Source organism: Parambassis ranga, chromosome 8 (genome assembly GCF_900634625.1).
Source record: "Parambassis ranga chromosome 8, fParRan2.1, whole genome shotgun sequence".
Taxonomy (NCBI): Eukaryota; Metazoa; Chordata; class Actinopteri; family Ambassidae; genus Parambassis; species Parambassis ranga.
This window is the reverse complement of record NC_041029.1, coordinates 4,715,644-4,732,383: the sequence shown is the minus strand read 5'-3', so window position 1 is coordinate 4,732,383 and position 16,740 is coordinate 4,715,644. Positions and strand designations below refer to the sequence as shown.

The window sequence follows — 16,740 nt, the reverse complement described above, 5'->3', positions numbered from 1 at the left end:
CATACACACCTTAATAAATTTCATAAAGATATCTTAAGGATGATGACTGATACTTTAAAATTGATGCAATCAAGGTCTAAATCCTCTGAGAAATGTTATGGCCAAGACAATAAGTCAAGGCACTTGGACTCAAACATAGTTTTTATTTTCTGATCTGTAGATATTTCACTGCTCCCCCAACCACCTTCACTCATGGTGCAAATCCTACATTCAGGGACGGAGGCATCAGTTTCCTCAGACTTGAGTAGTGCTAAAAAAAAAATAAAACATTGTTTAATCACTCCTGGTTTGACAAAGGAATTTTGCTGGTCGGTCAACATATAAATAGAAATGGTTTGTACCATACTCTGAAATTCTGGATAAGTTATATATGCTATTACTTGTGATGCTATTCCCTATTTTTTTAGAAACTGTGTTATCACAGTACACACCCTACTCAATTTTTTATTGAAAATGTTGACATTAATTCTAAACAATGTAGTGACAGACTTCTAAGAAATTCTTTGAACTCTTATGTACCTTCTGCAACTTCTGGGCTTCAAAGATGTTTTAAGGTTCTACATAGAATTTATCCTGTCAAAGATATTTTAGAAAGATTTTAATTGGATATAGATTATACTTGTGATTTCTGCAAGCTTAACAAAGAAACTATATGTCATGTATTTTTTTCATTGCACACATTCTCTTTATTTCTGGCCCAATATGCAATTTTATAATGTTTAATGTATTTATTGTATAGCTTGATTTAGTTGATTATAAGCTAAGGAACAATATGTACCATGCTATACACATTCTTATAATTCTTGGAAAAAAAGCTGAACCTTTTTTCCCCTTCCCTGTTTAAATCTTGGAGTTCATTGTTCACTTAATATCAGAATAGTCAACTGTGAATAAAGAAAACCTGCGGAACAATGTGTTTTATCATGGCAACACATATGACAAAAAACTGAGTGATCAGAGAAATCTAGTATTATAAATTTAATGCGCTGACAGTTCATTGCTCCTGCCAAACGGATTACACAGAGTAGTATAGCACCACTCCATAATGGCAGTTCTGCAGCTCGTCAAACTGAATTGTACATGGGGCAAAACTCAAAGCACACTTCAAGTTGCAGGCTGAACATGAACTAACAGACTAAATCTACATTTTTGTAGAACTTGCATATGAATTGATATAGACAGGGCACATAGTGGTAGTAGTACAATAGTACAATATATATTGTATGTGTATGTATAGTACAGTAGTAATATAGTGTATTATTATAGTGGAGTTTGACCCATGTGCCATATGAGGACACCACTGAGTGTGTGTGTGAAAAGTGTGTTTAATATCAGGACTCGCCACTAGGGGGAGAATCAGAAAGTGAGCAAAACCGTAAACACACACACAAACTGTAATTTCGCACCATGTGATATTTTAGGACATCAGATATTTGGGGTCTAAAGCCATTTTAGCATGTTCTAGAGTACTCCACAATGCTTGAAAATTGAATACAAATAGGATAGCACAGATTTGTGGTCTAAGTGCATTTCAGGGGTCGGCTAAAGCACAAAAAAGTGCTCGGAAAAATGAGGACGTGAAAAATGTCCTCATTTTTCAAAGAGTCCTCATAGTGAAGGTGTGTTATCATAAAAATGTCCTGATATGTCACGAATACAAGAGCACACACACACACACACACACACACAGAATATACAGTACATTAAAGATTATGAACACACTCACTTCCAGACAGAGACAGAGGGGTCTATTAAAGATGAGTCAGCCTGTAATACTCTGCTCACAGTGGTACTTGAAGCTTTACAGTTTCCTGTTGATGTGAAGTTAAGTACAGTACTGTGTGGTCCTAACACACACACACACACACACACACACACACACACATGCAGACACTCACGCAAGCACACACATTACTGATAGTTCCTTAACCTGGAGGAAGGATTTGATGCTATTAATAATTATAATTGGCAATAAATTTACACTATTTGCATGTTTCCACTTGCGGTCGGTGACCAGCTGCTCTGAGCATGAACAGCCTGTAGAAGAGTTCCTATCTGATGTTATAAAAGTGCTTAATCAGGGCAGAGTGATGTGTTGTTCCCTGCAGCCCATTACGTGGGTGTCACTAATGGAATCATATTAAATCATCAGTCTTTCCATTCAATACTTAATCATACCCGGCTGCAGGTTGTAAGAGGAGAAGATAGTTATGACAGCCGAGTACTCATCTACTGACAGGACGTGATTGCCCCTGTGGCACAGGTGGATACATTTTTCTCATTTCTTTCATCCTTTCACTAACTCCACCTTCCCCCCTTTTCATTTATTTTCCACTGCTTCTTTTTCTTTCTTCTTAACCTTTATGCCTCTGCCTGTCTCACATTAGAAGGATTATAAGAATAAGAAATGAATGATGGCCGCCGGAGGACAAGGATCACTACAAGAACCTGCAGATGCAGGGCGAATTAAGACATCCCACAATGTGAAGGTCATCACACCACAGAGAGAATCCTCTGCCAGTGAGACTTTGTAGTTCAGGTGATTAAAATCGCAGAGGATTGTGGGACCTCTCATAAGAAACACGGCTTAGAAGGCCAACATCAGTAATCTACAAATCCAGAAACATCTTTAAGCACCTGGATGTTCTGGATGTGCGTTTATTAATTAATCAAGATTCGATACTACATTCTTTTACTGCCAAAACATACATGCACTCTCTTTATTTAGGGTTAGCATACTTGTGTCAAGCCAGTATGGAACATCTCCCTGCACACTTCTCCTTGTTTTGTACAGAAACTGTTATTCCAGTATGACACATGTACACACACGCACGCTCTTTGACCTGTGTGACTCAGTGTTTTGAAGACCCTCTGTGCTTTAAAGGCCTCTCATCCACGCTGGTGCTTTGATTTACTCTCGCTGCTTCTCGTGTCACATTTCCCCGGCTAGCGCACCTTCGACCTTTAAGCGCCACTGTCATCCTTCCTGAATTTCTTTCTGTTTCTCTGCACATTGAAAAATGAACCAAGCTTATATTATTGTATATCTATTAGTCATTCAGTTTCTGTGTGTTGTTTTTGGGTGAGGTCCTTTTGAAGGACCCTCACTTATTAAGGTCATGTTTGCATGTCACCCTAAACATTTCTTCATCACTGTCCATCTATCCTGTGTGTGTGTGTAAAACAAAGTCTAAATAGCCAGGGTGAGCTAATCTTATCTGGTACAGGAAACACATTTCAGGGCCCTGAACCAAACAACTAGGCAGGAAACAGGGTTCTAATCTGGGCCAGTGGGAAGGAAAAACTGGTGGGCTGAAAGAGAAGCAGAAAGGAGTTTCCCTCATGAAAAGTTCAGATTGGCTGTTTCCTTCTGTTATTTTTATGTGCTGAAACATTAGAATCTCTTGACCTTAAAGATCCAGCAGTCTGTCATTCAGGAAATTCTACCAGAACAGATGTAGCAACTGGAATCTATACATCCACTACTACAACGTCTCAGCCCATGGACGCCTCCTTTTAAAGTTCTACCAGGCAGGGCCAGCTCGGTGGATGCCCCTGGGACCACACAGAACTCTGAGTAACCTTGGAGCAGCAGCTGGGGAACCCCCATTAGGAGCTGGAGGAAGCTGCTGGACACACAGAGTGAGAGGGTGTCACTGTTCCCACCGCAGTACTGATAGACTCGGGTAATAGATAAATGGACACCTTATGAAAAATACATCTTTGTCTTTCGACATGTGTAGACACAGCCATTCTATTTCGACCAGATTGTGCATAACATCTGTGCACAAAACAACAAACATGGACACCAGGGGGTGGAGCTTCCACACCCCTGACCCTGAATCAACAATCCGGGTCATGAGCAGCACCATAGAAACATATTTCTATCAGCAGTTTGAAGTTCACCATTTTTTACAAAAACAGGAATCACATCAACATTCAACACTTCCTCCACCTCCTCCTTCCACGTCGCCATTTTTGTCTGTCCCAACATAAAGTTCAGCTTCTGGCATTAATTCTTCTGTAGGCGAATATTCTTCTCTGCTGCTAAAAATTACAGCAGTCAGACAAATACACGATGTCCTGAAGGCCAAAGAGAAGATGAGGACTGAAAAATGTAAAAATAGTTTCTGAGACACCCTCCAAAATAAAGTGTTAACAACCTCTCATAAACTCAGCTGTGCAATTATGCACCAACACAAAAAGTCAAGTTAACAGAAAAAACATTTGAGTCCTGTCAACTTATGCCTCCACAGTCTTTGATTTATGACTCCCAGAGGAGCAGATATTTAAGCCCTATACTATTTTTCTGGACCTCCCAGAAAGCTGAGCTGATCCCTCAATCTTTACTCAGTTTACTTTAACAGAGGATGTGCAACCAAACAGGTTAACTTTAAGACATTAATATCCGTCAGTGACATCATCACCGATGGTAACAATTTTGCGGAGACATCACAGCTGAGAAAAGAAACACCAGTGATGAAGATGAAATGCAACCCTGTCTGACCTTCTTCTGAGAAATGAACGGAGCGCTACATTCATTTTCACTAAACACAACCTGGATATTTATGCCATTATAGATACTAGACTCAAACACATCTTCCTGGCTGCCTCCCAAGATACAGGATTCCAGCTCATTGTGTTTACAGTGACTACAGGGGTGTTATGTGTGGTTTTAAGTCAAGCACTTCAGTCAGCTGCCTACATCTTTAAATCACTCCTTATCACTGCTGCACATCATGCTGGTATTACCATTCAGTACTGCTATTGTTTCTACTGACTCCACTGGTTGGTGCATAAACAATGACTGCAAGAAATACACTGACCTTTTCTTATTGAGCTGCAACCTCCTTATAGAGCTTTTAATAATTTCCTCTGCACAGGAAGAAGGCAGGAAACTCCTGGAAAACACAATGCCCACTCCTCCACTACAACTACACTTAGAAAGACTTCCTCATCACACGCCTGCCTCCAATCACTTTCATTTTCTATATTATTGTTGTATTATTGTTTTTGTTTGTTTTTACTTTTGAAGGCTTCAGTCAGATCGTGGGCAGACACGGCTTCTATCTTCTGACTCTCTGTGTTTATTATCTAAGAGCCGAGGAAGGAAGCAGACGAACAGCCCCCACCCCCTTCTTTTTTTGTTTTTATGTTTTTTATGGGAAACAAACCGTCTGAGTAAAGCACAGGATAGAGCAAGACAATAATTTTACTGTAAACACCCATTAGAGCCCATCAGCCTGTAATTTACAACATGAACACGACTGTGATGGTGTGTGTGCTGAAGCTGAAAGAGTCGTCAACATGAGGGTGAAAGAGAGAGAGAGAGAGAGCAAGAGAGAGAGAGAGAGTCCCATCCTTAGGACAGACAGACATTATCTGACTGCCCTGCAGTGTTGAGTGACCCTGTTACTATAAGAAACTGCATAACAGGTTGTTTTATGGCGCCTTTCTGTGTTGTTATGAGAGTTGCAAGTTTCTTCATGTCCAGTGTGTGACTGATGCCACTGTTACTACAGCAGCATAATTAAACTGGGCACATTCACTGACAGTGAGAACAGCAAGAAGCTGATGTCGGAATAGATCCAATTAGTTTAGTTTTTTAAACTGGGCAAATTTTACATACTGTTTACCTCATCAGGGGTTTTTTTTCCGAATTATGATCGTCAGACAGTTCTTTAATCTGTTTTTCATGTTACATTGGACAAATTCCATAATGAGAACGGAGGAGAGAAAAATCCCCACAGGTGTCTTCAAACAGATGTTTCTGTTTGTTAAGACACTTAACCAAGTGTTTTGAAACTGCACTTAAGAAGATTCTTTTGTAAACATCCTGGCGTCTCATCTGACCAGATGAAAGAGAGACTAGAACAGGCCACAACATTCCACCCATCTGATAGTCATGGATGAAATCACCATATGTTTCCTGACAGACACATCTGTCTATGTATTAGTCCCATCTCCCTGTCCCTATCAATAAAGCAATCTAATAAAACAGATGGGGATATCACTCTTAGATCATTTGGCTTTGTGGCACCATGAAGTTAATATTTATTGTAGCACGTTTCCTGTGAGTTGTGAGCATTAAAAGAAGAAGGACCCAGCGGCCAGCTGGGAGGCGCTTGATAAAAATAGTTTGAAAACATCCTTTTAAAAATGTCAGACACTGCATGTGTGTGCATGAATAAATGTTCTGTGTGAGGTCTGTTGAAAACAGTGAACCAGCTGGTGAGGCCATAACAGAAACGGTGTGGGTTTGTGTACTAGTATGTGTATGTTTGCGCTAACCTTGACTTGTCTTCGTATCCTAACAAGAAAACAATGAAAAGGGAAATCCCCTCTCATCACTTGTTTAACACACGCACGCACAGACACAGAGACACACTGTAAACACTTATGTAATATCTACCATGTATCATTTTCTAGTTTTCAAGCACCATCCTACCTTGTTGTTCCTTCCTGTCCTGTTTCCATGTTGGCATTGGAGTGGTCTCAGTGGGAAACCCATATGCACATGCTTTTGACCCATCAGTGTTTTTGATGGGAGGAGGTTGAGCCAAACCTGCTGGGTTGGTGTCAGGCCAGGAGAAAGATGCAATCCTCTGTAAAATTAAGCCTACACTATCTGTGGCCTCATCTATGCTATCCTCCAAAGAACCAGTAACTCTGGGGCTGGAAGCACTGGAAGAGCTGGAGGGGCTTGGCAGGCTAGGAACAACCTGGACAACTTGGGGTCCTGGTAGGATATCCAACTGGAGGCTCTGGGCTGGAGAAAGGGGTACAGGGGAGCAATTCATATCTGGGACAGAGTTAGAGCTTTGTGAGAGAGTTGGAGAACACGGGGAGTATGAAAAGGGATGGTGGAAGGGGTGGGATGGTATGTCAGAAGAACTGTCCAAGCTGCTGAGGGAGGCTGAAGGGCTGGCAGCAGTGGATGGTGGGCCAATACGGTTCAGAAGGCCTAACATGCTCCTTGGAGGAGGCTTTGGGGGGTTGGGACTTATGGATCCTCCTTCAGCCTTGGTGGGGGAAGTTGTTGAGACGCTGCTGACTATGTTGTCCAGATCCAAAGGGAACTTGTTGAGACGTGGAGTTTCTTTGGGCTTGGGCTGAGGAGACGTGAGCACCTGAGGCACTTGCTGTTGGTTGTGTTTTTTCCCATAGGAATTGGTATTATGAAGGTGACCATTCCAGTTGGCATTAGCATCTGCATACTTCACCCCTGGTCCGATCCTGCCTCCACTGCCACCTCTCTGCATACCAACCATTCCTACTCCTTCATCAGGGTTTTGTAAATCTAGAATGGACATGGAGCCGTGGTTCATTCCCTGAGGCTCCCGAGCACCCAGCATCATCCCCTGCCTTTGGTTCATCTCCGAGTTAAAGACGCTCCCATGGGAGGAGAACTTCTTCAGCTTTGCTTCTAGGTGCTGCTGTGGAAGCTGAGGATGGGATCCAAGGTACTCCCCCTGAGGTGCAGGACTGTGATAGGACCCCATCTTAGAGATTGGCAGGGTATACCCACCACCACCAGAATACTCCAGGCTGGATGTGGAGCTGTGAAGGCTGTCATTGTCACTGCCTGGCCCAGACAACATGGAGTAACTGTTGGGGTTTAATCTACTCTGGAAAGAAGCAGCCCTGGTGACGGAGGAGCCATTGTTATAGACGACTGGTTTGTTTGTGTTCCCTCGGTTGAAGGACAGGCTGCTGCCTGTACGTGACTTCAGCACAGGGCTGGAATTGGAACTTAGGTGAATGTGGGAGTGGGCTGGAGATCCCAGACTGTTGTTGCTGTTTTTGAAAGCAAAAGAAGGCGACTGGCCACCGCCTCCACGCTCCTCATTAGCTTTATTATGGTTGAGGAAGAAATGGCAGGAAGAGGGGGAAATGGGGGTGGAGATGGGGGAAGCGGGGGAGAAGGATGGGATGTCATCCACATCTTCAGCGTCGAACGATCTCTTCAGTGCTGTGGACGAGATGAAGAACACGGTATTAACAAAATGTTTTACTGAGTGCAGAGTGCTGAGCTAAAGAGAGAACTTGAAACGAATTTGGAACCAGGTCTGAGCAGCTACAAGTCAAGACTGTGCAGATTCAGCATAAGAATTGTTGTTTTGAAACATAATCTCCAGGACAGAAGTGTCAAATTACTTTGATGCAATGAAGCAGCCTTAAGCTAGAAAAAAAATGTCGCTTTGATTTTAATGCCCAAAAATATGTGATATGTTTCTTATGTTTTTATAGCCCATAAGGTTTGCATGCACTGCTAGACTTTGTTACCTGGGAAACCTCCAATTAACAAACAAGGTTCACGTAGAAAATTATTGAAATCCCTGGCTTCATTTCTTGCCTCAGTCATGCAGCGTATGCTTTACAGTGTGTCGGCGTGTGTCTGTGTTTCTGCTTGTAGCAGCACAGAAGAGTTGAGACTCTCTTTTGGTTTCTGGATGTTCTTATCCACTTGCCTTTGAATGGGAACAGTGTCCCCTTCCACTGCTGAACACACACACACACACACACACACACACATCATCCTGAACGCACAAAGGCTGGATTGAGGTTGGAGCAGGAGCCAGGACATCCAGTGTGGTTTTGTATTACAAAAAACAACCACTGCAATATGGCACGTTATGAGAGTGAGTTGGTGGGTCATAGAAGGTGCTGGCAATAATTACACTTATTCGACAGCTACTGTCTGCATCACTTTGTGAAATGTGTACCTGAATATTTACAGTGTCAGCTCAGGCTGGGAACATGTGTTACTAGGTTTTGCACAGCTTGCAGCTGGAGTGGAAAGGATGAGATTCTGTATAGGAATAAGGATTTTCTGTGTCACCTGTGCATTATTATCAATCAGTACGTTGTGGATTTCAAGTTGAGTCTGTCTGAATTAAATCACACTACAAGACTCCAGTTATCTCCAGTTGGCACATACACAACCATTCAAACAGTATTTCCTTTTGATTGTTCTCTTAATCTCAGAGTTAACAAAAATACTCACTAGTGGCAGCCCTGCCTTAAATTACACACCTACCTAGTTCCTACCTGAGCAGCTAATGGCTGACAGCTCCTGTAGGCTCCAGGCAGGCTGAGGTGGGGCGTGTGTGTGCATGTGAGGACCCGGCTAGGTTCACTGAGGCTACAAGCCTGAACCTGCCCTTCATAAAAAAAGATAAGGAGCGCTGGTATCAGGTAATTGCTGGCACACTGTCAAACGCCGGAGAAATAATTACCATGATCTGCTCTGTGTGTGTGTGTGTGTGTGTTGTGTACATTGACTCCACTCTCTGTGTTCCCAGAGACCCCAATTCCTCTCCTATTACACAATGTGTCATCTGATAAAGAGAAATGTCTTAACTCTCTGGGCCTCTCTCTTTCATGCCCACATGCACATGATGAGTTCACACAGCTTTTGGAAAGTGTGTGCGTGTACATTTTTTGTCTGTTTTTACACAATTAAACAGAAAAAAAAAGAACTATTCTGCTGAATTATTTTGAAAGGAACACCATGTGTGGTCGTTGTCTTTGGTTGGTATGTTTATATGTCAGCTTTGGTTAATTAACACTAAACACAAAAGTGTATGGGATGGGAATGTTTTGCATGTATTTTAAGTGTTGAGCACATTACAGTTTGACTATGCAGGCACCAGTATTCCACAACACTGCAGTGCATCCACATTTAAGGTCATGACCCTTATGAAAAAAAGGTTAAAGAGTACTTCTGACAACTCTATAAGTGGATATGGGTTTAAATTACCTATAATGGAAGAGTTTAAATGATCTTTTTTTGGACAACAGAACCTCATCTGTCTCCTCTGGTAAATATCTTGTGGCTTTGTGGCATGTATTCAGACGTGACACAAGCAACGCAGTGAATTGTAAAAGCAGGAAAACCAGAGTCTTCCTCAGTGTCAAGAAACTATGAAAAAAATTGTCTATGCATATCGATACATCCCCACGTGTCCCTGAGTACTCTCTCAGCAGTCCATTGTCATGCAGACTGTCCTTTCTTAGTGGCAGTCATGGATGCTGATGGTGCAGATGAAGATGAAACTCATTGTGCACTAACATGTCTTTTTCAGGTTGAACTTAGCAAGCTGCCACAGGAAGGACATCCTCTGTTGTGCTTGTTTGGTTAGGAGGCTGACGTTCAGTGTGTGTGGTGTGGAGTGGGGGGTGTCGGGAGTGTCCTATTGTCCTTGGAAGCAGCAGTAAAACGCTGCGCTTGGTGACGGGCTTAAGGGGAACTTTCCATTAAGGCAGCATAAGCTTCAGGATTCAGCCAAAATGCTGACCTTGTATCATGATTAGCTTAAGTGACATGGATACATAATAATTAAACGCTCTTTATAAATTAAACAGTTCATTTCACATATAACTTCATTCAGAGTGCTACAACATACTGTATATAATATGGTCCATATATAGGGGGGGGGATTTATCCAGGTAGCAGCTGCAGCGCTACCTTTGGCAAAAGGCCAGAACCTCAGAAGAAGGAAAACATGGAACAACTGGCCTCCAGTTCTGCTGGTCGGGATCACATTCCCTAGGAGAAGAAAGTGATGCTGTGTGTGTGTTAAATTTCATTACGAAATGAAACAGATTAGCACGTCATCACACAGACGAACTGACTCCCCGGTAAAGCTTTTAGTTTTTAAGCTGGACAGGGAATTCAATCCAGCACTGAACAATGGTGAACTGACAATATTTGACCTCTAGAGTTCAGTAGTCAAGGGTCACTTTGTTGCAAATTCCATCATCAGACGGTAAACATGCACCAATTTGTCATGTCTGCACAGATATGTCTGAGGCCAAAAGGGCCCTGAAGGTACAAAGCAACCTATGAATATTTTGTCTTCATGTTTTTTTTTTCCAAAAACACAATTGTTAGACTATGACACATATGCATTTTCTTGTCTACAAACTCTGAGCCAAACTGCAAAACCTGCAAGTGTTACGGACACTACACACATTTCTTTGACCAATTAATTAGCTATTCCTGGAGCCCCTGGGCCTCCCATCCAGTAAAGGCTGGATGGGAGGCCCAGCCTGCCCTGTGGACGAGGGGATGCTACGTCTGGACTTGTCGACCCTACCTAAACCCCCTCCACCAACCCCCACCAACCCCACCTCCACACGCTCCACCAGCACCACATTCCATACAATTTTGGGGGCTAGGTAACTGCAAAAAAAAAGACCCATTCAATACTGCAAATACACTTTAAAACTGCAAGTCCTACATCAGAAAACATACACTTGCTACAGGTCATCTGACCTTAACTTGATGTACACCTAAACCTTGTCACAACCATGTCAATGTTAACAATTCACATTGTGCAGATGCAGTCACTATGTAAACTGACATGAGTCCCTTCAACATGACTGAAGCACACACACACATTAAAACAACTTCCACTTAGTAAAAGCACATCTGGAAGACACATTCCAAGCAGCCGTTTGCAATGTTGTAATACTGCAAATAACACACTGCCGGGACTCATAACCACGCAGACACACACATAGAGCTCTTACATCACTGCACTTCAGATGTCTGGCTACTATTAGCCTCATAAGCACCTGTTGCTTGAAAAATATTAGACAGACACAGGAGTCTATTAAAGACACACCATGTCCAGTTTAACTACCAGTGCTTTATGCCTTTTTAGGGAAGGAAAGAACGGAACAGCAGTCACTGCTGCTGGCACGTATAAATGTTTCCAGTTAATTATGAAGCCCCCACTTCCACATAAACAGTGATTATCTTCGCTCTGCACAAAGGCAACACAAATTTGATTTGGGAAAGTCAATGAAGCATGACCTCCCAGCAAACATGTTCCTCAGATCGTTTTCATTGATAAGATAATCATGGCTGTTCACAGCTGCCCTCTTTGATGGCAGAAACTAACAACTGAACTTTATTTTACTATTTCGTCTGCAGTCTACAGTCTGCAACTTGTGAACTGAGCATGTGATATTGATCTGTCACCATGTTGGCATCGGTCATATGTTAGCCATTTGATTATCATTAGATTTGCTCTAGTTTGCTTCAAAGAACATTTTTATCAGGAATTCTTCAGGAAAAGAATCTCTGATATACGTATGTATGTATGTGTATACATTACCATGGTTACAGGGATTTTTTTTTGGCACACGCACACCATTCACTATTTCAACACTGCTTATTATCTGGTTTCAGCTCGAGGGAGAATCTAAAATATTAGATTAAGACCAACAGTTTTCCATTTTGTGATGTCTTGACTAAATTTTAAAATATTACATGAAATACATTTGTGTTTCAGAAAAAGCCAACATGGACAGACAAATAATCAAGAGATTGTAAGTTCAGCTGTTGTGTAAATGTACATTAATGGTAATGTAATGGTTTTATGTCTTCCCTCATTGGTTCATTAAAACTATGTGTCTTACAGGCCTAACAGCTCCAGACATGTCTGAGTGTGAGGCAGATTGCACTGAAGTTCTGCCAAATTCTGATCCATTATAGAAGAATGGTTTGACAGTGAGCCACATTAAGTGGTACCTGCATATCTTCTGTCATTGTGGGCTCACACTCAACAGCATCTACATGAATGCATATTGAACCTCACTACTGCCTTTTTCTGTTATTGTTCTTTAATGAAGACCAATCTGAGATTTGAACCAGCAAAAGACAGAAACAGGCTGACCGGTGTGTCCTTAGGCTGCTGTGCTCCACTGCTTTAATGCAGCCTGGAATGTCGAGGGGGGAGCAGTACTCTTGTTTTTGATAGATTACCATTTGTCATGAGAAAAAACAACAAGCTTTCAGCAGCAGAGAGTATGTGTTGGTTTTAGGAGGTGGGGGCAAAGTCCTTATAGGCAAGTCTCGTCACTTGGCAGCCATCTTGGTAACCACCCAGAATGAAGTGGGAGCCATAGCTGCAATTTCAATGGTGATATGGACGTAGAGGAAAAATGTAGAATCACCACAATAATGTGATGAAAAGAATCTATCTTCTATGCCGCCACATTTGAAATTGCCACGAATGTCAATTATGCATTTGCAAGTGATTTTTGGGGGGCAGGGGTGGGATATGTGTCATACAATGGCCATTGTTTGTGTTATGGAATTTTCCCATAGATTTCCTTTCAGGTCTCTTTAAGTGGACCAGGTCAGTAAGTCATGGGACTCCCTCTGATCTGTGTCAGGTTCAAGCCCTGCTTGTAGTGCAGTACCAGTATGTGACAGGACAAAAAAAAGGGGGGCAACTCTTAGACCTCCCTGATCTCCTTTAATCTCCCATTCATGTCACCAATTTGGACATTAAATGAGGTGCTGAGCTTTAGTCCCCTGAGATGTTTCATGATTTGTCTGGCCTGCTTCTTCTTGTGATTCTGTCCTTCTTATTGTTAAATTTGAGTCCGGAGGGAAGCTGACAGAAGACCGCAGATCCTTGAGTTCTGTCATAACCTGTCAGATAAAGGCCTCTCACATTCCAGGATCAGATTTTGCAGTGACTGCCTATCATATGAGCTGTAGCCATACCACATTATTGTCAGATAATGTGCTCCTGTGAAAGGAGATAATCATCATTCTCATTCAGAGAGCACAGAAAGGCGGCGATCTCACAGCATCCTCTAAGAAAATGAAATTACTGTATTTACACATTGGACATATATACAAATAATAATCATTGACATCTCAGCTGCTTATATAACCACATAGTCATGGTGATCGAGAAGATTATACAAACAATGTTAGAGACTCTTGGCCCTTACATGCCCAGACAGGAACGTTTAGAGATAGACTGCTATCACAAATTTTCAAGAAATACCTAAAGATTCTTCAGAAGTTAACTGTTCACTATCAATATCCAAATCCAGATCTATGCATGAAAATGATCTGGTTAGGATGGATTATGGTGATGTGTCTGGAGATTTAATATGCATTTGTTTATACAACCACAGGATTGTGCATATCTACTATCTGCCGCTTCTCAGGTGGAGATACTTCACACGTAGAGAAGCACAAAGACTTTGTCTAAACACAAAAAAACCATGATGTAATACAGCAGAAAAGGCCAAATGCAAGAGTAGAAGTTATATTACTGTACAGCAGAGAGCTGCATGTGTGATCTGAGCTCAGGAATCCATCCTCCATGCCATCTGCTCCCTCTGAGGTTTAACTTCATTTATTGTACCTCCTCATTTGACAGAGATGAACTGAAAGCTACTAATTTCGCTCGTTATAAACTTGGCTGCACAGCTCTGCTTTTCAGACAAGTGTCCTATTCACTGGGTTAAAATGGAAAACTGCAGCACATCCAAGTTCCTCCTGCATCTTTTATACATTGAATAACCTAATAAAAGGTTTCAAATCCAATTGTTAAGCCCATACAGTAGAAAACATTTAATTTTAACTAGGCAACTGTGCATTTATTCCTGCACTATATGACCAGATTATGTTACAGGAAAAGAAGAACAGATATTCCATGTTTAAATGCTATAATAAAAACAATCTAATCATCAACACGATGATTTATTACCTCTGCTGTAAATAAATGTAATACTTTCATTCTTCTGTCAAATGCAAAACGATCAAAATCTCATTTCAAAATTAGTAACGGAGAGGCTGCAACAAAAAAAAGAAGCACCAACTGTTCCTCTGTCTCTTAAAAGCCTCTTAAAAGCTGACTCCTCGATTTAATGGAGCCCGATGTTGCTGAATGGCTTCAACTTTGTTCACTATGGGCCAAGTCAGGGGAAAAAAAACCAGGGGGAGGACAGAGAGTAACAGTCTTTGAAGCACAGCCAGCTCATTCACCAAGCTGAATTTACTGCTTCTAAAAGATACTATTGTCTGCTGATGGGATGCAATTACAGCCCCCCCTCTCCTCTCCTCTCCTCTTCCCCCCTCCCATCCCAAAACACCACCAGCAACACCACCACACCTCACACACACGGAAAGCTTTTCAAGGCTTACACTGTATCATTAGTGCACTCTACAGCAACACTGCTTTAAATAAACACAGTCTATAGTCTCCTGATCAGTCACTTTATATTAACGCTGTCCTGCCTCAGTACAAACTAATGTATGAAGCAGTACTGCTGCGATCAATTACAATATATTTATTGATCAAGCTACTTTTTGTCTGGTGTGTAAAGTCACACATTATTAAATAAACTGTGCCACATCAGACCCTCTTAAAACCCAGAGATCTTTAGCCTTCACTTACATTTCACGCCAGCAGTTGATCAATCATGTACCTGACTAAACTGTAAGGGTTAATTATAGCCTGCACACATGTGGTGTCACCTGTCAGATGATTTATCTTCTTATGGAAATTGCTTAACAACAGTGTATTTATATTTTAACTGCTGTTAGCCTGCGGCTCTGAACAGCCTGGAGCTGCACATACACATTCAGTTTATTACATGCCAACAACACATCCTGCAGTAGCCTGGAGTAATTCAATATTACAGCCCACATACCTTCGAAATCTGATAAAATCCCTTCTAGGTGGTCATTCACGGGAAGGTCCGACATCCTCTCTCCGTGATGCCGCTCCAAGTCAGATCAAGAATAAACAAAAGAACTTTGAATAAACTTCTTATTCCCTGTTGGAAAACTTTCTTTTTTTTTACAGCTGATGTGAGAGAACCGGCTGAGATGAGCTCCAAGATGCGTGTGTGCGCCTCTGACCTCACGCTCTTCTTCTGGAGCTGCGGGACCATCGGCGCGTCAGCTCAGCCCACCCCCCGCTCAGCCCTGCAGCCGCGGGAGACAAAGGGGCGCGGACGTGCTGCGGACAGCTGGTGGGCGGAGCTGCCTGCAACACCTGGAAAAAACGTCCTCAGTCAAACATACCCCCACTGCTCCGCTCCACCTTCTGCCCCCCTCACCTTCTCTGATGGAGAACAAACTGTTTGCACACACTGAAACACTCCTTTGTTCACGTTTATGGCTCAATTTAAAACTCAGGTTCACACGTGACATTAAAAACATCATTTCACAGCTGGAATGTTGCTACTGAACATTCATCAACCACTTTTAATAATACTTCATACTTCAACACCTATTTTATTGACGAAATCATTTAGCTAATCTCACTGAGTTGTTTGTGTTTAGGTTTAGCAGGTTAGCTAGCAAGTTAGCCTATAGTCGCTAACTGTAATTAGATGCAGCGACTAGGGGGCTCAGCACCTTCACACAGGTACGGTTTTTACTTTCTTTTCTTCAGGTACGGTTTTTACTTTCTTTTCTTCAGGTACGGTTTTTACTTTCTTTTCTTCAGGTAAGGTTTTTACTTTCTTTTCTTCAGGTAAGGTTTTTGGGGTTTGAGCAGTAGTTGCCATTTACCCAAACTTAGTGCCCACAGATTAGCCTGTTAGCTTTGTCAGGATTGTAGCTAGGCTATTGCTTACTAGCTAACTAAGAAGCTGCTGAGTGGAAACATACAAATACACAAACTCAATGTCACAATTTTTAGCTAAGCTACTGTTATGTTCATATCGACCTGCTATTTTTATCCATAAAATCACTCACCAACAAGCACAAACCAGCCAGATATGAGTTATTCTTGGGAATAATTGATGGATAAATATTGTTCAAATCAAAGTATTTTAACAGAAAGCACACATGTTTATAAAGGCAAATTTGTAGAAAAAAATGATTTGTCATGTTTGATTAATGTTAGGGATGGGCAATACCACAAAATTAGGCATTGATGTTAACAAGATTAGAAAATAAATCAACAC

At 41.8% G+C, this 16,740-nt stretch overlaps 1 protein-coding gene across 1 annotated transcript in view; it reads right to left on the bottom strand.

Annotated features, from left to right (window-relative positions):
- The window catches only part of septin12 (septin 12), a 37,474-nt gene extending 21,790 nt beyond the window's left edge, over nucleotides 1-15,684 (bottom strand). Inside the window, exons 1-2 of the mRNA XM_028411461.1 lie at nucleotides 15,475-15,684; nucleotides 6,449-7,972 (exon numbers count right to left, since the gene is read on the bottom strand). Of these exons, the coding sequence (XP_028267262.1) occupies nucleotides 6,449-7,972; nucleotides 15,475-15,529 (1,579 nt within the window). The 5' untranslated portion in view covers nucleotides 15,530-15,684. The remainder of the gene's footprint in view (nucleotides 1-6,448; nucleotides 7,973-15,474) is intronic.
- Nucleotides 15,685-16,740: the final 1,056 nt, after the last annotated feature.